General features: G+C 39.8%; 1 protein-coding gene across 3 annotated transcripts in view; it reads right to left on the bottom strand.

Moving 5' to 3' along the window:
* Positions 1-288: 288 nt before the first annotated feature.
* The window catches only part of ppp1r16b (protein phosphatase 1, regulatory subunit 16B), a 49,624-nt gene continuing 28,967 nt past the window's right edge, over positions 289-20,945 (bottom strand). For all 3 annotated transcript variants that reach the window (XM_086088047.1, XM_086088048.1, XM_086088049.1), the window contains exons 3-11: positions 18,035-18,105; positions 9,848-9,993; positions 9,672-9,775; positions 7,626-7,750; positions 6,314-6,439; positions 6,166-6,241; positions 5,964-6,093; positions 4,458-4,605; positions 289-3,233 (exon numbers count right to left, since the gene is read on the bottom strand). In XM_086088047.1, coding sequence (XP_085944173.1) covers positions 2,769-3,233; positions 4,458-4,605; positions 5,964-6,093; positions 6,166-6,241; positions 6,314-6,439; positions 7,626-7,750; positions 9,672-9,775; positions 9,848-9,993; positions 18,035-18,105 — 1,391 coding nt within the window. In that variant the 3' untranslated portion in view covers positions 289-2,768. The remainder of the gene's footprint in view (positions 3,234-4,457; positions 4,606-5,963; positions 6,094-6,165; positions 6,242-6,313; positions 6,440-7,625; positions 7,751-9,671; positions 9,776-9,847; positions 9,994-18,034; positions 18,106-20,945) is intronic.

The raw sequence follows: 20,945 nt of genomic DNA, 5'->3' as shown, positions 1-20,945 counted from the left end.
CATGGCAACAAGACCAAAAGGACATGTTGGGCTTAATGAATAAGCGATTGTGCTAAAATTTGGTGTATAATAGGCGGCATGATACTTCCAGAAAGAGTGTAACCATCATCAATTTAGTCTTTGCTTAACCAAAGAAACTAAAACATATTTTTTAATATGGAATATGGATTCTTATATTCCCTTTCCTTAAACTCGTGGCTTGTTGTTATCTAATATGTGAAACTTTTCAGACACCCAATAATAAAATAACATCATGAGATCAACTTTAAGAATTCAGACAAGACCGTGAACAATTCTCAAAATATACAATTTATTCAAAATATGCAGCCATCAGTGTAGTCTAGTAATAACAACATTATCAGTAGTTTTTTTTAATATATTTGTTTCCTTTTGTCGCTTTGTGGACACTTGCTGATACTCACGCATGTAACTACTGTATATTTTGTGAAAGATTTGGACTTGTCAAATTTTTCCACCGCAGCAGCTTGACGATTAGTTTGACATGTACAACAACAAAAAAACGTAATTTTTGACATTTTAGGCCCCAAAAAAACCAGAATGAGGAATACATTAAACACTGACACCTGAGTGTACTTGGCAGGCAGTTGACACGCATAAAGCAGGATTACCAAAGTTGATCTTTAAAGTGTCTTTTTCCTATGTTACTTTCCATTAGGAAACCAGTAACAACACAGACAAATGCAGTTCATGGGAACAGACGACATTCGTATTTACAAATTCTGTACAAATCATTGACACTGTACAAGGGCGGTCAGGGGGAATGCGCGTTTAAAGGAACAGATCACACCTAAATTGTATTTTCTTTTTCATGAAAGACTCTTTGGCACTGATGTGGAGATGAGGCAACATTTCGATGAGTGACAAACACTGTACGGTAACGGAAATGTGGTCATGGACGTGTCAATCAAAAATGTACTTGCGTGACCATCTCTAATTGAAACGAAAATTCGGTTGGGCAGGAGGGAGAGTCGCAATTCCAAATTGTGCAATGCCACTATAAGGGGTGTGAAGTTGAAGGAAGGTTGGATTCTCACTGCAGGGCCAGACCAATTATGATTTACTCCCGATATCTTTTTTTGTTTTTCATGTGTAGGTGACACATTTCCAACATGGCTGTTTTTACACCAAAGCGGACGCATGAACCAGATGCACAAATTGCATGGAAATAACTTCAAGTGCTAACACGTAAGTAATTAATAACACATATTAAAATGAACATAGCGTTCAGTTGGTTGCACTCACAATCCAAAGTGTAGCAGATTTTCATCCGTATTTGGAAGAGACTCGATTCCCATTTGAACATATGTGATTCTATGTGTGTTGTTTTTCTCCTCTATGCCCCAATTGTGTCACTTGAACCATGCAGCGTAAACCCAGCATTATGTGGTTCTGTGTAAAAAAGTGGGCTGAATGTCATTCGACCTCCGATGCGGCCATTTTGTGTTATTAGATATCATACTATGATTAAACCTTTCGCTTTCATTTGGGGGGGGGGGGGGTCCTATGCTGGCTCTTCTCTGAATCACACTCGCTCTCCACGCACCATCCGCAACAATAAATACACTTCAATGTAGGAACACATAAATCATGTCATAAATAAATGTACAGTCGACAGTTTTCGCTCTTAAGTTATCTCAAAGTGGATCAATAAAAATACAGGTTGGGGGGCAGACGTACAGTATACGAAGGGGACGGTGGCTTGTCAAAGTACACGATAATACTTTTATGGCATTCCTTCCCTTTACTAACCAACAGCGTTGAAAGCGCTATGTTGGCTTCTGATATGTTGAAATCCATGACGAATGTACTTCACAATGACATTTTCTTGGATGACATATCTGAAGAGTTCACTTGTATACAGACAGCGCAACCTCCAAAGCCAAACACCCAAAAAATAATAATAGTGGTACCGTTTGGAATTTAAACTCCACCAGTGTGGTTTGCTTATTTCTTTGGCTTTTTTTTTTTTTTTTAGGGAGGTGGTGTGTGGTGACGTCGCTGACAGAAAAGTGTCTGCTCAGTACAACGGGTCAGATTGGGTGGGACAAACTCAAATTTGCATTCACGTCCTGTGGTTGACCTGCTGTTTTTATTCCACGGGAACGGAGCATTCCATTTTGTGATCGTAAACCGAGACAACCTCTTGAGTATTTCTCAAGTTCCAAGTGGAGCTCTTGTAGGCTGAAATGCCAACATTTTTAGATGACAGCACATGATATAGTTGTTCTTTTTCGTAGATCATCCATTTTATTTACCATCCTCTTTTTTTTCTTCAACAGATTGATGTGGTTTGACTTTGGATGTTCCGCCTATTTTGGTTTCATTTGGATTTTTTTAAGAAACAAATTTGTCGGAGAGATTTTGCCAAATTACTCAGGGACATGGCGACAACATTTGCTAGACATGTCTGTCATGTGTAGACCCACAATAATGTCTAAAGAAGCAATGCCCAATTAGCCACAGGAAGTCTGCTGTTTAAAAAAAAAAACATTTTGAAATCATCATGGACGTCAACCAAGGTCACGGAAGTGATCGACTTTGGAGGTTCCACTTATACCTTGAATAATCGTCAGCTGTGCATCTTTGTATTTCTTTATCCTAAGGCTCAATTTGTTAGCCTGCTGCTCTTGCATGCGACCTCCGTTCAATGTAGAAAGTCCACATTTCTGAGTGACACTTTCTTGACCTTTACCCCCAGCTCTTCTGTGCAAACACTCGCAGTTCCTTGGACTCGCGCGACGACGGCGCTACGACACGCAGCAGCAGGTCCGCGACTTGGGCTGCTCTTCGTCGACGGGCTGCCTGAGTCTGAGGAGTGGCGGGTCGCCGCTGGCCGGCGTGTAGAACACAGCGTTGCCGTTGGACGACACCAACGGCATGCGGGGGTCGTCCGAGATGGATTTGGCATCGCTGAAGGAGTCGGTGGAACCGTTTCCCAGGTGACCGTTGAACAGGGGGTGGTTCAGCAGCTTGGCCGCCGCCCGCTGCTTCTTCAGCTCCGAGAGAGTCTGAGCTCTCTCGCGAGGTGAAGTTTCGTCTTGGCCGCACGGGCTGGCAGCGACCGCGTTCTTGTCCACTTTGCCGTTGGCGGGTGGCTGCGGGGGAACGCACGTAGTTGTAGCGATGAGGCCGTTGTGCTTGCTGCTGCCATCTTTGAGGATGGTTGGCAGCTTGGTCTGGTCGGATGGATCGGCTGCCTCCACGGGCTTTACCTGCACAGTAAGCAAAGAAATTCGGCCTCTGATATCGGCCTCGGTAATACGGCTCAAAAATAAAATCAAATTTTTTGGGGGTCATTCAGGACGATTACGATTTTACACAATTTTAATCTAATAAACCCAACAAATGTTTATTTAAATGTTTCATTTATTCAAAAATAATTCCTGTCCAAAATGTTCAGACAACAATAATGTATACTTATTCTAAATCTGTTTGAACATAAATTTAACATTCATAGTTAAAAAAATAAATACAATTACAACTCACAATAACATCTGGATGTAACACAACATAAGAACAACAGCTCTCAACTCATTTTCTCCCAAAACGTATAAAACCGTTCTATTTTAAATATTGTCATGATCCCCAAAACGTATTTATACGTTTTGTAATGTTTTTTTGTTGTTTTTTTAATGCTAGAGCATACAGAAGGCTTTGAAGCAGCCTCTGAACTGAAGAGAATGCATGAAGCAATGGTAGTTATTATAAAAACGCCCAGCAGGTGGTAGCAGAGTATAAGAGATCAACCAGGGTCATGTTGCAAAAAATATATTTTCTCCAGTGTTTTAAACAGATTTGTGAATAATGAGTAAATTTAGCTATATCTAATGCTAAATGCTGCAAAACGGAAACAGATACAAATACTTTTTTTAAATTACTTTTACTTCAATGAAAATGGCTGGGAGGGAATGAGTTAATAATCCAGTAGACAAAATTCGATTTCATGATGTAGCAAATTTTCAATGATTCGATTTTCAAAATGGCGATTAATTCGATTTATTTCCCAGCCCTACTCTGAAGCCAGTTTGGTTGAGCAACAACTAATTTGGGCACCCCAATTTTTGCCAGTCAAGACTTGGCACAATATATTATAGAAAGGAAAACCTAGTGTGACTGAATTGCGATGGAGTCCTAAACAAAATCACAGTTGTTTGTAAGCAGAGGCGCTCATGACAGTCTGGCAGCGCAAAAGCACTGTAGCTGAACCGAGGTGACCTGAAGGAGATTAGATTTGGCACGTAGAGAAAGCGAGAGAACATTAGAGGCCGCAGAAAATCGAATGTGCAGCTCATTAACGTCCTCCCTGCCACTAATAATAGACAGTGACACGCAACCCCCAGTGTGTGCTGTCCTCCTTAGACTGGCGATAAGACATCTGGCTCTGTTGCCAATCACAAATATTCTTTATGACAGATGCTAATTATGAGATGACTCACATGAAGCACCTGGGTTATCTCCTGCTCGGGATCCTTCTCTTTGTCCTCCTCCTCCTCCCTCCCTCCCCTCCACACAATGGCCTCCGTCTCGTACTCCTTGCGGCACAGGTTGTGTCTGTCGGACAAACTGGCTCGCCTCACCACCTTCCTGCGGATGAGGAACGAAGAATGATGTATGAGCAGCTCATTTAACGCAGACGCCACAACTTTGCAGAATTAACAAGAGTTTTTGTCATGTTTCTACCTTTGGACAGCACAATGGTGTAGTTTTTACAAAAACATTAGTGCTGTCACTATTGAATCTTTTTAAAATTGATTATCCTATCGATTAATCCATCGAATAATGAAGTGATCATCCCTGCACCCACACCCCCATTTTGTGTGTGTGTGTGGTAGTCAACTAAGGTTGAACGTAAATTGAATTGAGTGGATATAAATGCCCTTTTTTTCTCTCCAAATTTTACTTTTTTTTTGGATGTTTGCATTCAGTTTCATCACCCCCCACCCCCAATTTTTTTTTTTTTTTAAATGGACGTGGTTTTCAAATACAGCAGCGACGATATGCATTGTCCAACAAAATTAGCTTTTGCTAAACAGTTAGCAATCGCGATTAGCATGAGCTAATAGTAAACAAACACTAACTACCATTTAGCTCACACATACATCATTATATCTACGTTACATATGTAATAGTTTCTTAAAAGTCACTTATAGACGATGCTTTGACATTATTCCATGCATAAACACGGGTAGAGCTAGCTGTTAGCTACAGGAGGTCAATAACTTCCTGTTCCTGTCTTCTTCTGGGTATGTTTAGTGCATGATTGCCCTCTACTGGTTAAGTGATGAACACCTAAGGTTATATTTCGGAATACGGTAATACAAACCAAGTCTTTTTGGGCCGTTTAGAACTTACTTTATTGTGATTTGGGGAAGCCCGATATGCTGTATTGTTTTGAATTTAAAAAAAAACAACCTCAATAAGTTCTGTCAGTTAGTGTTTCTAAGCAGACAAATAACACGGTCATTAGATGGTGCACTAACAGAGGAAATAAAGATCAGATAGATCACAGTCATCATTCCAATACTTTGCGTCTGCAAAAAAAAAAAAAAAAAGGCTGTGTATAAAACATGGACGGATCAAGCATTGTTCCGGCGGAGTTTCGAGGCGAATTTAAGTCAATCTATTTTAAGTCGACTTATCTCACATCAAGACTGTAAATTTGTGTCTAGGTGGGAATGACTGGTGACAGTCCAAAATGGACCTCGCGTCTCTTACCAAGAGTCAGCTGGGATGGGCTCAATCTCACCTGTTACCCTGATGGGAACAAGCTGTGCAGAAAATGTATCCATGGATGTTCCCTGTGATTAACTAGCAAAGACTTTAAAACTAAATAATCCATCAATTGTAGTCTATATTTGCCCAGCGACCAGTTGGTGACCAGCAAATTTCAGCTGGGGTAAAACATGTAGTAGCAATAAAAACCAGCAGGTGTCAGCACTGACCCACGACTGCCAGCGCTGGATGTCCGTCTGCACAGCGAAGTCTTGTGTTTGAGCTGAGACTTCATGATGATGTCATGCTTGTGCTTCAGGTCCAGCAGAAGGGCTCTGAACTCCTCATCCTCACACAAGTCTTAAAATGGAGGACGGAGGAAAATGTTAGCGCGATTCGATAGCTACACATTCGAATGAGGTGTAAGCATACCGATGGGGGTCTCCTCGAGGAAGGTCTTGCCATTGAGACTGGCTCCGTGAGACACCAGCAGCTCAGCCACGTGCATCTAAAAGAGCACGAGCGAGTGTTTACGTCGACGGTAAGGGAAGTCTCTTAGCCAGTCAGCATCTGATCTCACCTGACCCCAGCATGCGGCGGCGTGCAGCGGCTGCCATCCGTCCGAGTCTCTCAGATCCATGCGAGCGCCGCCCTCCAGCAGCAGCTCGGCGGCCTGCATGTAGCCGTTCGCTGCCGCGATGTGCAGCTGCAGAAGGCCAGAAATGATAGCACGTTTGAACTTAAGATACCTTTCCTATTTGCTTGACCTATTCCGAATCTTTTTCTTCTTCTTTTTTTTTGTTATTGTGTCTCGGTACTGTAGATCAAGCAGACTGCACAGGAAGGAACGTTTTCCAGTGACACCAAAAAGCATTTCTCTTGAAAACAAAAGATTAGCCTTACATAACTTCCGACAATTTCCGCGTGCGCTCTTCTTTGGGCTTTTGCCAAACAGTCTGGCACGCTCTGTTTTGTTTCAATGCGCTGGATGAAGATTAAGCAACGGATGGAGAATGCTGGAGGTTAAACCTTTCAAATTAATAAGAGGGACTACAACCATGTTACGTTCTAAAACAAAAACAGAGTGACCAGACCTCTTTTCACCAGATATCCACTTTTTAAAGGGGAAGACAATCAAAAATATTCTTTACAATAATATGTTGTATGGGCCTTCACTAGTCTAAACATGACATTCTGATGAACTCATTTGCTCCCAAAAACGTATAAATATGTTCTATTTTAAATATCACCATGGTCCCAAAGACGTATTTAAATAGTTTTGATGTTGTTGTTTTTTTATGCTAGAGCATACAAAAAGCTCTGGCCTGAAGAGAATGCTTGACGCAATGGTAGTTACTACAAAAATGGCCAACAGGTGGCAGCAGAGTAAGAGATCAACCAGGGCCATGTTGCAAAAGGCTCTTATCCCCACTGTTTTAAACAGATTTGTGAATAATGATGAAACTTGGCTATATTCTAATGCTAATTGCTGCAAAACAAACAGATAGATATAGACAGTTAATAATTGCATTTGTGGAATATGAGTTTTTTTCCCCAGCAGATAAACAAACTGTCTTTCATATTAATTCATGGTTCATAAGCCTTTATTTTAGTGTAAGCCTAATTTATAAAACCAAAATCAGATATTTTGTATTGTAATACAGATTAATTTATTGCTTGTGTTTATATATATATAATAATAAAAAAGAGGACCTAGAAAAAATTATCACATGAAATTGTAATTGACATATTGAGGGGGGGTGGAAATGAAATTAGATTGTTTTTTTATTATTATTATTGAGCCCTAGATCGGTGAGTAAATCAAGTTACAAGCTTGAACGAAATAAACTCTTAAGTCAAGGTAGCAAGTGTACGCCTATCCGAAAACATACCAGTGTGGCTCCCTGCGAGTCCTGATGGTTGACTTCGTCGCTGAGCCTCACCAGTTCCTGGATATCTCCCAGCATCCTCCTCTCTGTAGATGCCCGGGTTTCGTTGATCATCTCCTGGGTGATGCCTGCCGAACGAACGCACAGACAAACTATAAGCGTCAAACTATAAGGTCTATAAGCGCGGCACGTTAGCGGTTTCACCAGAGCCTTTTCACACTTGATGCTGTCAGGGATTTCACAACGGGCGTGTGCGAAATAGTGAATATTGGGCTGACTCCATTTTGAAAAAAAATATATATATTTCAAATCCAACGTCTTGACAGCAGCAACTTAAAATGGAGGACGCGGCACGCTACAGCGCTTCCCTTCTCAAGGATCCTCTATAATAACAAATGGATCAATATCACACCATTCCTACATTGTTATTCTTTGTGGAGGAAAAGTGGCTAGCTGTCAGGCGGAGGATAGTGCTTCGATAAACAAACAACTGTGGATGGAGAGTGAATATGTGAGCAACACCATCCTGTGTCTACATCTAGAATGTGCGGGTGTTTCATCTCAATATGTCACTTTATGATACCTTGTATCTCAATAACTGTTGAAGATATGAAAATCAAACTTTCTTATTTTCCTGTCAACTAATGACCTTAAGTTTATGCAGCAAAAATTTGAACCCGAAATCCAAGAAATAAACCTTTTATGAAACTTTTCACACATGTTTCATATGTGAGCCCTTCTTTACATGGCACACATCGAAACGGTATTCCATTTCTTGCCAAAATCGAACAAGCATATCGGGGTTGATGGTTATCAAGGCCTCAGTTATCCGAAAAATCCCAGATTTTGTTTCACAAAAATCTAATTTATAATTTTAATCGATTTATTTTCCTCTTTGTTAATAGAAAAAACAATCAAAATAAACGTTGTTGGTTTTTTTTGTTATATTATTATTAGCACTGAATTATTATTTTTACCTTTACAGATAATGCTGCCCCAGTTAGCCTGGAAGTTATTAATCTTGCTTAAGAACAACAACAAAAATAAATCTGTATTATTTAAATTAGCTGCTGCATGCTAACCCAAGCTAGCACTGTGCTTAAGCCTCCTCATTTTATTTTGTATTAGTCTCACTTTGACATCATTGTCACTAAGACAGAGACTTAATAGCACTGATATTTGTATTGAATGCTTGTCATTGTTCAATAAGGACAAGGCCACAACAGAAGTTTATTCAATTCCATGTTTTAAATTATTGCCAAATTATCCCACCTCCTATTTATCAGTGCTAAACTGAGTTCATTTATTTCTATTTGACTCATTTTCTTACCACTGCAGTGAACTGATGTCCTCAGATAAGTGTCTGCCTTCCATCAAGCGCAGTGTTTTTTGTTGTTTTTTTTTAAGACAGAGGAGAGCCTGTCTGCTTGCCACTGCGTCATCCCTGGTGGTCTTGCCGCTTTTGGCAACGCGACGAGAGCAATTAGCGTCGCCGCGCTCCCCTGTTTGATGCTCTTATTGTCATTCTTCTCACCTACTGTAGCGCTATCTGCCTGCTGCAAAAGAGTGCGCCTGAGAAACTTCTTTGTGTTCCTTCGTACGTGTTTGGTGTCACATGTTCAACTAATCCCATAGTAGTTTTCCTTCAACTAATCTCCCAGGCTAAAAACTTTTTGTTAACTCGAGGGAATTTCGACATCAGCAAGTTTAGGAGGCGAAAGAACACGTGGCTAGCTTACTTAGCTTTAAAATGTGTCGCTTGCTGCTGAACTATAGCAAAGCATTTGAAGCACCCGTTTATAAGTTTTAAATGAAAAAAAGCTGAAGTGAATCACATAAATCGTCTCTCGGGTACTCGCACCAGGCCACTTGAACCACGCTTGATCCCACTTCAAATCTAAACTCCAATATGTTAGGCTAGTTTGAGTGTTCAAATGTCTACTCGGCACGATTGGTCAGTATTGTAATGCAATCCTTTTTTTTCTTTTTTGTTATTCATGATGACCACGCAGAGCAAAAGAAAGCCATGTTTAAAGGTCGATAACGCACCTCTATTGGCCATGGCTGTCTCAATGATGTCCAGTGTCGGGTCGTCTTCACAAAGGTCATACGGCATGTTCCCGTCAGAGTTGACCGCCAGCAGATCGGCACCACTGTGGGAGAAGACGCTTAATTAAGAACTAGCACACTATTTAGAGCTGTGCGCGTAGTTCATGTCGTCTCACTGTGCAATGAGAATCTTGACGAGGCCTGCGTGGCCACAGGTCGCGGCTGCATGCAGCGGCGTCCACAGCTCATTGTCCTGAGCGTTGACGCCGGCTCCACGGTCCAGTAGGATCTTTACCATCTCCTCGTAGTTGTCTATGCAGCACTGTGTGGAGAAAAGGAAACAATTACTTTTTCCTCTTAAGGAAAATGTCCAACTTTTGGCTTTTTGTTTTTTATTAATATTAATATCAAGTATAAGGCATATGAAAAAAATCACTGAGTGAGCTGAAATTGCACCCAATTGTCCAAAACATGTTGAAGTTCAAAATGGCACTGTCCAAAATTGCAAAATGATTATTGTCATTATTATATGTTGGAAACAAATTTTTATAGTACACATGAGTAAAAATGTCCAAATTTTGGCCCATTGACTCCCATTATAAATCCAAATTGTTCATGTTTTTTGGTGCACTGTACATCTGATGTGTTATAGTGCATTTCCCGCAATTATGCAATTTATACCTTCACTGGGGCATCAACTAAACGTAGGAAAAAAAGCTTGGTTGAGCTGACTTATGTGCTTCCTATGTCCCCAATCTTATACCAAAACAAGAAAGCACGGTTGGGATCGAGAGCTCAGGCCTGTGAGCATGTGTGAACGCAGTAACAGTGACGTGCATGAGTGTATATGTGCGCGTGCGTGAATATTCCGAATTGAATATGTTTTACAGATGATAGTTGTGCTCTTAGGACAATATTGCTTTTATTGTCCATCGAGGGCGTCGAAAACAAATAAATAAATAAAAACGATATATGTATGGATAGGTCTGATGTCACTGAACATTTTGAGTGGTCGCAAGTAAAAAAAATAATAATAATAATAATTCAGAAATAACTTGGATATCACACTTGCAATAGTGAGCCAAATTTTGTAAAAACAAAAAAAACGTTACGAGGGTAAAAATGATGACATTCGATTTAGGTGACTAGTTTCAATGAGCTGAGGAAGATTGCCTTTGGTTGATAGAATAATGGGCGAGGGATGGATTGCCGAATGGAACAATGAATGCTTGTGTTTTCTTCAGATTTTCCTTTATGGATAGATGACACTTTAGTTTTGGGGTTTGAAAGCTAAGAAGCCATCAAACATGTAAACACGACAGTCAGCACGTAAAGACAAAGCCATGAAAGCCATCGCTGTGCACCATCTCTCCAGTGCTTAAAAGACTATTTGTCTTGTTTGTGTGGCTGTGTTTACCACTCTGGAATGCGTATTCTTGGTGAAAATGTAGCAGCAGTCGTCTCCAACAGAGCTAAGTGGTACGAGGCACAAAACAACCGAGCACTGACTCACTCCATCGGCCATCTTTTGCAGTGCAGCAGTGAGCTTTTTGCAGTTTGAGGAATATATTTACTGCGCAACATCTGTGCATCAAACACCCACGACGCCAATAACGCTCCACTTCATAGATGGCAGATATGCCATAAAAGTTTGCTTTTACTCCCAGAAACAGCTGCAGGGTTATCACCTTCCTTTTAGGGAACCGCCAAAGAGACAGTACGCAGTAAATTCTGTAGAGTAAATTAGACACAACAGTGGGACCAAATATACTCAGTAGTAATTTTTGCACTTGCAAAAGAGTAAAATAAAGAGAATTGAATTTTTTTTTAAATAATAATAGTCACTCAATAGCCACGCAGCTCCTGCTGTGTTTTATTATATCGCTAATGTGTGAGTTTTTTCAATTCTTTATTTTACTCTCTTCCAAGTGTAAATATTAGCCTACTCTAAAACGTAGTCTGTTTGTTCACACTCTAAATAGAGTCAAATTTACTCTGTTTACATACATACAATATCTCGATGGTATATGCAGCAAGCAGTATGGAACCGAACATTTCTCACCATTTTTATTATTTATTTATTTTTTTTACAGGTCACGGATCTTTCCTTTCATTTCCCAGCATTTGTCGTGCACAAGGCCATGCTTCAGAGGTGAGCAGTCTATTATGTACATCAGTCTACAGTCCTTACTGCCCGGCACATCGGCCTGCATGACGCTTCCACTCCATCACGCTGTGTAGTCAGCTTGCTCTCGCAAACACACGGATGATGCCAAGCACACAAACACACACACAAACACGCATACTCCGTACCTGTATGCAAATGTTGCAATATAACCTTCTTCTACAACCAAGGCCGGAATAATAAGCCAAAATGACTGTTGTAAAAACGAGGTTCTTAAACTGAAGTAACTGAATAAACCACACTGATTGGTCGTCATTGAGATCATGTCACTCGCAAGGCAATGGCAGCAGATGCATGGCTGCCACTCAGTCAGTGGCAGAAAATAAACTGACGGAACTGTGCTTAAATGCTTTGCATCGCGATTAAACAATTTCACAGAAATGACAGATCGTCAGCCCTTCATATTTTCACACTATTTAATATCGTCATATCGCCCACTGCTAGGCAGACAGACGATATGATTTTTTTTTTTTAAACAACAACACTAAATGGGCCAGGACGCTATGTTGCTACTTCACAGGTTTGGCCCTAGCCAATGTGGCTTAAGTACAACTAGAAGCTGTATAGCACGCAAAAAATAAAAATGAAAAAATCACTTTCCACTCAAAATGTTCACAATTGCCTTGATTCATAATTTAAAATTTAAATATGCTACAAAAATTGTTGTTGACGAGCATCTACCCAAATGGTGATTGGTAATTCCGTCCGGATTCACTCTGTCAATACAAAACAGAGAAAGAGCTGTTTGTAACCTCTGTCGTTTTCTAGCCTCAGCCAACAAGGCTGTGCAGATAAGAAGACTTTTCCGTGTGCATATGTGGAAGCAAAATAAATTATAATTAGACAAGACGTGGAGGAAATGAAATTACTCCAAGGAGCAAAGCACGGATTGCAGGAAGAAGAGATAAGAAGTGACAGTGAGGCCCGCAAAACAAAAATAACAATTGACTGGAGACAGTAGTGACACAAACAGTATATTATGTTATCAATGATTGTTGCGATCTGCATGCAAACAATGATTCAAGAAAAAAAGTGTTACAGATAAAACAAGAGTAGTCCATAGTCCTTACAATCTTTTAATACAAGAAAAAGAGATAACATGACAAGAATTTTGGAATTTGACAATAAGATAGTCATAATACTATAAGAAAATAGTATCTTAGGAAGAAAAAGTCTGAAAGACTAACTGTAAAATGAGGGGGAAAGTTAGTTCTTGTGTAAATAAATTCTAATAAAAAAAAAAAATTATAATCTGAGAAAAAAATAGAATTTTACAAGAATATGTTTGTAACATTTCAAGAGAAAGGTGGTAACATTATGCAAACAAATTGGAATTTTACTTAATATAATTTCCCTTTACTTAATATTAGTTTTGGAAAAAATGCCAACAATAGGAGGAAAAGTTGTCAAGTGGTGAATTTCACAAAGATTATAGGCATGTTATTTAGAGTAAAAAAGTATGGTAACATTATGGGAAAAAAACTAAATTTTACAGGATTTTAGTTTAGTTTAGTAAAAGTAGTAACAATACATTTTTACTGAATATTTTAAGAATATTATTGTCTTTTGAGCGTAAATAAAAACGTTACGATTACATAGGGCTGGCTGGGCAATAAATCTAATTAATTCGATACATCGTCATTTTAAAAATCGAATCGTTGAAAATGTTCTAAATCATAAAATCGAATTTTGTCTTTTGGATTATTATTAAAAGATTATTAAAATATGTTGTTCTTATGTTGTGTTACATTAAAATGTTTTTGTTTTACAATAGCTACCAACTACTTAATTGTGGCATTTGAGAAAAAACTATGAATGTTAAGTTTATAACGAAAAAAAAATTAGAATCAGTATACATTATTGTTGTCTGAACTATTTGCACAGAAATTATTTTTGAATAAATGAAACCTTTAAATAAATGTTTGTTGGGTTTATTAGATTAAAATCGTAATCGTCCTGAATGTCTGTAAAAATCAAGATTTTATTTTTGGGCCATATCGCCCAGTCCTACGATTATAAGAAAAAGTTGGAATGGGATTGTCACAACAACACAGATTGTCCAGACAAAAAAAATTGGAGGAAGAGATTAGAAGAGAAAATTTGTATTTTAGAGAATGGTAGTCCTATTTTTGGTTGAAAAAATGGTGACTACGAGAAGATATTCATATTGTGACTCAGCAAACTTTTAGTTTTGTGTAGGAATTTTGACATTGCACATGGTGTATTTATTACTCGCATGGGCGTGCATGTCCTTTTTCTCCCAAATCAACACAAAAGAGGAATTAGCAGTTGTGAAGGCTGTAGCGAGCGTCATCTACTTCCTGTATCAGTAAAAAAAAAAAAAAAAAAAAAGACTGATCAAACAGAGATGCGCCTCACAGCAACGACACAGCTACGACGCTCTTTCTTGTAAAAAGACGGCGCGGATTATCTCACATCTCCAGCTTCCAGCAGCCCGCAGCAGTGGCAGATGCCTTAAATGCAAACCTACACACTAATTTACAGCCAAGATAATCTGCTTAGCCTCCTGAACAAGCCCACGTACAGTACCGTACACCACCCACCCGCTAGCCGGCTGCTAAGCTAATCTTTTCTTCCACATTTGACCTGGTCCTTCACGCCGCTTTAAGACCACCCCTTTGCACATTTAATAAAATCCTCTGCAATGGCAAGTGTGTGTGGGCTGTGACAAATGGCCTAGTTTTAAGCATGGAAAAGCGTCTGGCTGGGATTCTTCAGTGAGGTTAGGAGAAGTATGGTTGCATTGGTCCACTGAGCGAGGCTGCAATTAAAGATTGGAGGCGAGAGACGTTTAAGCTGAAAAGAGCTGAACTGAGTGAGGAGTGGGGAAAAGGCGTCAGAGGGGACAGTCAGTTGTGATTTGTGGACCGTGTGAACCACTGTTGCGTGTTATTCTTATCGCTTTACGACGCACCTGCCAGAATGAACTGAATGACGAATGACGCGGGTGCGGGAGCAGCGTCGTGTTGTAGTTTGTGATCTATCTGGAGATTGTGCTGAGTCCACGCGGAGGTTAACCTTTTAAAAGGGCACTCATTCAAACTCAAAGGTACTGGCTACCAGTCCAGGTTGTATTCCGCCTTTCTCAACAAAAGACAGCTAGGAGAGGCTCCAGTTACCCACATCCCGAATTAGGACTTTTTTTTTTAAGTGTCCAGGTTGCACACACTCACATTCGCTCACGTGATGGTCTGAGGTAGTTTAGCGGTTCACGTAGCGGGCTCGGGTGCAGCAAATTGGGGGTGACCAGCAGTCTCGAATGACCCTGCATTTACCAAGTATGATTCCCTGGCCACAAAATTCATCAAACGCTGCTGGATAAACTGTAGAGGCACACCAAAATGTCATCTCATGGTTAAATAATAATCATTGATGATCATTCAAGCGCCCGTCTTAGATCCTCCGTGCACGCCTCATACATATTTAAGCAGCGAAATCATTGAAGTAAATGCTAGTTAACGACACGCCAGCGGGCAACTCGGTGTGTGTTTCACAACATCATCAATATTTCTGAGCTGCTTATTCCCTTCATCCAAGCTGAGTTTAGGTTAAAAAGTCACAGGATGACTGTGAAGTGGGCCTCATATTAATCCCACGCCACCTGCGCCGAAACTGTTAACATACGTTGGCAAGAATGTCTTGAAAGAATTGACTGACTGAATTGGCTGCTTAGTTAATTGGTAAATTGTCTTGAAGCAGACAATAGGGCTCCAGTGACCAATTTCACAAACGAGGGATAAGAAAAAAAACAAGTATTTTTGCAATAAGAAAGAAACTGTAACGTGCATGTGAGGTGTTATTTTTCTCCACTTGGGCTCGCCGACCTGGTGAGTGACGTGGGTGTCAGCGAATGAGAGTGTTTGTGTTAGTTTGCCTTTGTGCATGCTGGAATTATTCATTATAATTTTATATATATATATTTATATGAATTAATAGGTCACTCGTTTTCTAGTATATACCGCTACGTACATGGCTTCCGCGTGTCCAGCTCAATATTTGATCGATCCAAATAGAATATGATGGTGTCCGCACGTGCATGGACGTACACACACGTTTATTTTAACGCCTAAAGGTCAATGTGATGTTTTTTGGCTCAGCTCATGCAAAAAAAAAAAAAAAAAAGACAGCAAGCACGCCGGAGGTGACAGATAGAGTTCTTTGTGGTTCGTCTCGGTGCCTCTCAGTGGGCGCGAGAGTATTCATCTGGAGCTTCCGAGAGGAAAACGCGTGTGCTAGATGAAGCAAAAACATAAAAATAGCCGCGAGGCCCGAATGGAGATAAACAAAAAGAAAGTGATGAAATAAAATAAAAATTTATATTACACTTTTCATCCATCACTTTAGGTTTTTTTTTTTCAAATACTGGTCACAAGATTGGGAACACCTGCACAAAAAAATGCTGTCAAACAGTTAGCGCTTTGAATCTCGACTCTGACAGTCTGCTGCCAAAGTGTCTTTGGGCAAGTCAATGAAGCTTATATTATTTATTTACTTATATGTATTGTTCATTTAATTATGTATATTATATAATTCCTGCCCAAAGGCACATTTTCAGAAACAGTCAGACAAAAAAAAAAACGTGCCGGGAACTTGGTTGTTTAATTTCACACTTGATGGGTCGGCAGGCACTCCAGACATAACAAGACATTACAAAGTCAATTTTCCAGGAGTTCAGTACACATTTCCGTTCTTACCCAAATAATAGTTTGGGTATAATAAATCTCAGCTGGAGTCAATGTGGAAACACCCGCTCATTCTCAAGCGCCGCTTCTCCCCCCTTGTGCTTTTCATGTTCTTCTCGGTGAAGATGAGCTTGTCGGTATTCTCAGGCACGAAAGGCGCCCGCCGCTATCCCCCATCCGCCCATGCATACGGCTGCATATATTTGCCTTCAAGCACCCCCTCGTCCCGCCCGTGCTTTCTGCTGCCCTCTTTGAATCGTCGCGAAAAGGCTGCCTCTGCTCTCTCGCGCCGCCCGCTGACGTCTCCCTAAGTGGCTCGTCGCATTGTAAGTACTGCGGGGAAAGTGTGCGCCGCACGCTGTGCGCTGTTGCACTCAAGACAACTCAACTGTAGAACATGGTGTTATTTCTTCGGGTGTGCCTCTATTGGAGGGGGGGGGGGGGGCGTCTATTAAACCATGCAGTCAAATCCCATTGCTCCCGCAACTCGAATGGCATCCTTACATCGTCAGTTGTAATGATCACACTAAAGGACAATTAGTCGCTGATGACTGTAAACAGAGTTAGCTTGATTTGTGATTAAACGAGGCGATGCATTGACGGAGCAATCGGAACGTATATTAGCCACAGATTAGCGCCAGTAATGGCTCCATTAACCAGTGAACACAGCTGTTGGCCTTTCAATTTCCCTTTCCAACACGACGGACGGTGTGTTGAAATCATTTCCTCAAAATGAAATAACATATTTTATATATATTTCATTCTGCACAATGCCTGCGAGTCAAAATAGGATTTGATTTCCCTCCGTTTCGTCATCAACAAGGAGAGGCGGGGAAAGTATGGCCTACGGGCCACATGCAGCCAATGCTGTCGTTTGTACATTATCAAGTCAGTTCTCTAATTTTTGGTGCATTTTTTCCCTAAAAATGGTGTATTGATATATTTAATTGTATTTTTAAGTATCTATTTATTTACAATAACATTTGCCCCCCGTGACTTAGAGTTTTGACATAGTTTGACGAGGCTAATTTAGCTCAATTTAAGTTTATGGTTAAAAATCAAAGAAAAATATTTCTCAGCGCAGAATAAATATATATATTTTTTTAAAGTACACTCAAGCTCAGCTGAAAGCTAATTAAGATTTGTTTGTGCCTGGAACAAATGAACTCACTTTATGACATACTTTGCTATGGCAATTTACTCTGAAATGAGAGCAATTTGAAAGTTTCTAAACAGGATGTATGATGATGACAATTGGAGGATCACACAAATGATGGCCAGAAAACACTCGCAACAAAAAATGCGTCTTCAGCGTAAAAAATAGTCAAGTGTTGGATAAGATGTTACAATGATTAAAAGGGAAAAGAGTTTCACTTTGCCTTTTAGCATCAAGGAGCACATCGGACGACACAAAAAGAGGCGCGCTGTAAGGATAAAAAAATAAATAAAATAAAAAAACACCATTTGGGCCTCACCTGATGAAGAGCGGTGAGGCCGTCTTCGTTGCAGAGGTCTGGGCTCACATTGTTCTTTAGCAGGTAGCGCACTGGTGGAAAACAGAGAGGAAATGATTAATGAGAGCCGACAGCTGGGAAAATATTGCTATTAAGGTATATTTTCCATTGGCTTGAATTCATGTGCTGGCCTCTGCAGATGTAAACTTACAATAATGAAATATATGCTGCATGAATAGAATTGGAAATCATGTTGTTGGATGATTTGTGTTTATTTTTGAACCCAACGTCCACAAATGTTGGCCGCGTGCTTACAAAATAAGCCACTTTTTTTCCACTTTGCCGTATTATGCCGAAATGGACACGACAGTGCCTGTTGCTATGCTGCCAGTAAGGGTTTAACAGTGCTGCTAGGCCAGTGCCACATAAACGATGTCATCGATTATGATTATGATGTAACGCTATGTCACCAATACTACTCCTTTCGTCCCCAATGTTGCTGCCAGTCGATCCTCGTTCCATGAGTCAATCGCAATTGCGGGAACGGTCAAAGAGTTAACAGTCTTGCCGGGATGTCACCTAATTGACCTTGAGAAATATGGATGGCATTGCCGGTGAGGGTGTGGCTTATTGTCATGGGGCGTTTTTTGTGATGTAATGACACAAAGGATTATTATAGCGTCTGCCGGTCTGGTGGCCAAAAGAGATAAACCCTGCCTCTACTAATACACACACACGGAAAATAAATCAGCAATTTGAACTTAGGTAAACCTCTGAGCAGGAAGTGATGGTTAGTGACATCCTGCTGCCATCTGCCTTGTTTACAAAAAAAAACAACCAGCAACAATAAAACAGGCCAAAGAATGAGACATGTGAGGGACTTAAAAAAAAAAGGACAATATTATGTCATATGCAGCCCCACTAGTCTAAATATAATATTCGGATTAATATTACATTTGTGGAATATGAGTTAAGCAGCAAAATCCAGCCTTTTTTTTAATCCATCTCATGGGGCGGCCATTTTGCCACTTGCTGTCAACTGATGATGACCTCCATGTTGCTCAGGTCTCAGGTAACAACCAATCACAGCGCAGCTTCGGAAGACAGGTGAGCTGTGATTGGTCATCTTGATTGGTCATCTTCAGTCGACAGCAAGTGGCAAAATGGCCGCCCCCCTGAGATGGATAAAAAAGGCTGGATTTTGCTTCATAACTCATATTCCACAAATGTAATATGAATCAGAATGTCATAGTGAGGTCACATATAACATATTATTGTCAAGAAATGTTTACGGTTGACTTCCACTTTTAAGTGTTTTTTGTGTTCGTTTTTTTTTTTTAACAAAGAAAGACATGATTAGAGGTTGAGTAAGTCAATCTAAACATAACTGTTGTGTGTTTAAATTAAATAAACATCTTAGTTGTACGGCAAAACTTTCGGCAAGCGTTGCGCCACTAACTATCTATGGTTGCCACGGCAATGACAGAGAGACCATTGTCTACATTTCGAGCCAGCGTGCTGTGAAAACCAATGTCAAACATTTTGTAGCTTTTTTTTCTTTTTTTTATGTGCCAAAGTGATGTATTATTCTTGACTCGATGCGGTATTCTTGAGCTTTTAGCGGCGTTCATCTACATTCATAAAGGAGGAAAATCACTGTATGTTCTCTAGGACATAAGTGACTTTGGCTTTATGCACAGTGTAAAAATAGATGACTTTGCCTGAGGATGCATTTACTTTAAGAGGAGCTGGCGTCTTTTTGCTACAAGAGATCCAGTCTGTTTAACAGCTCATAAATAAAAAAAAATAAAAAAAACAACCTCCCATTACTTTTTAGCACAACATCCCTCCATTTCGGTATGTTTTGCTTCACGCGTTTCCAATGTGCGTAATGTCGTGGAACTATTCCGCTATGTTCTGCTTGGTAGTCAGCTGCGTTGGAGTTGACGTGACAGAGTCGTTCTGTCACGTCAAAGTCTGCCGTAAATATGGCCAAGGACGAGGTTGTCTGCTCTGTATTAATTGAAAGGAGGCGAAAGCGACAGCAGCAAACAAACGCAGACTCTCATTAATTATCGGTGGCAATCAAGATGGAGCATTCAGGTCACAGTAACACAGGAGAGCGAGACAAAATCATAGGAAGTCATTAAAAAAAATCGAATAATCCATCATGAATCCATGTTCCTTTACGAGCCTAATATCGATTCATAAAACCATGAATCAATTATTTTAATATTTATTTTTCCCGTAAATGTATATATGGTACTGTTTGCTTGAAATTTACTGATCACATGAATTTAAAAGTATTTCCTTACATTTGTGAAATACCTGACGTACTGAACTTTAAGACAATTAGAATCTTTTTAATTTATATTTAACAATTATTAACTTAGAATTATGAAAATATTTTCATCTCATCCTTGTTGATGCCAATGTTTGTGTAACACTTAAGTGATTATAACATAAAATCATTTAACCAGTCACTTCCTTCCACAAAATTTAATTTGGAATTTAATGTTTTTTATCACATCCTTGATATTTAAGAAGATGATGTTCCATAATTAATCATTATTGGATTGAAGTAAAGTGAATCGAATCGGGGAAAATGGAAATCGAATCAAACTGAACTCTTGTGAATCGAAATTGAATTGATTGAAGAAACTAGAATCGATACCCAGGCCTACAATTAATACTAAGAAATTGTTGTTAGTAATCGAAAAAATTATACAAGCAACGAAACAGCCTCAATAGAATTGAAATGACACGGACTTTTGTTAGGGCACAACGGTCTTACAAAATGAGATGTTAGAACAACTAAGTGAGCCCAGTGCGTGATGATGTGTGCGTTTTTTCATTTTTTTTTTATTTGGTTGTTTAATTTCATACTTGATGCTTGAGCAGGCTCTCCAGAGACCCAATTATTTGCATACAA

Source organism: Leptonotus elevatus, chromosome 10 (genome assembly GCF_054856555.1).
Source record: "Leptonotus elevatus isolate MCC_2025b chromosome 10, RoL_Lele_1.0, whole genome shotgun sequence".
Taxonomy (NCBI): domain Eukaryota; kingdom Metazoa; phylum Chordata; class Actinopteri; order Syngnathiformes; family Syngnathidae; genus Leptonotus; species Leptonotus elevatus.
This window is presented reverse-complemented; position numbering and strand designations above follow the sequence as displayed.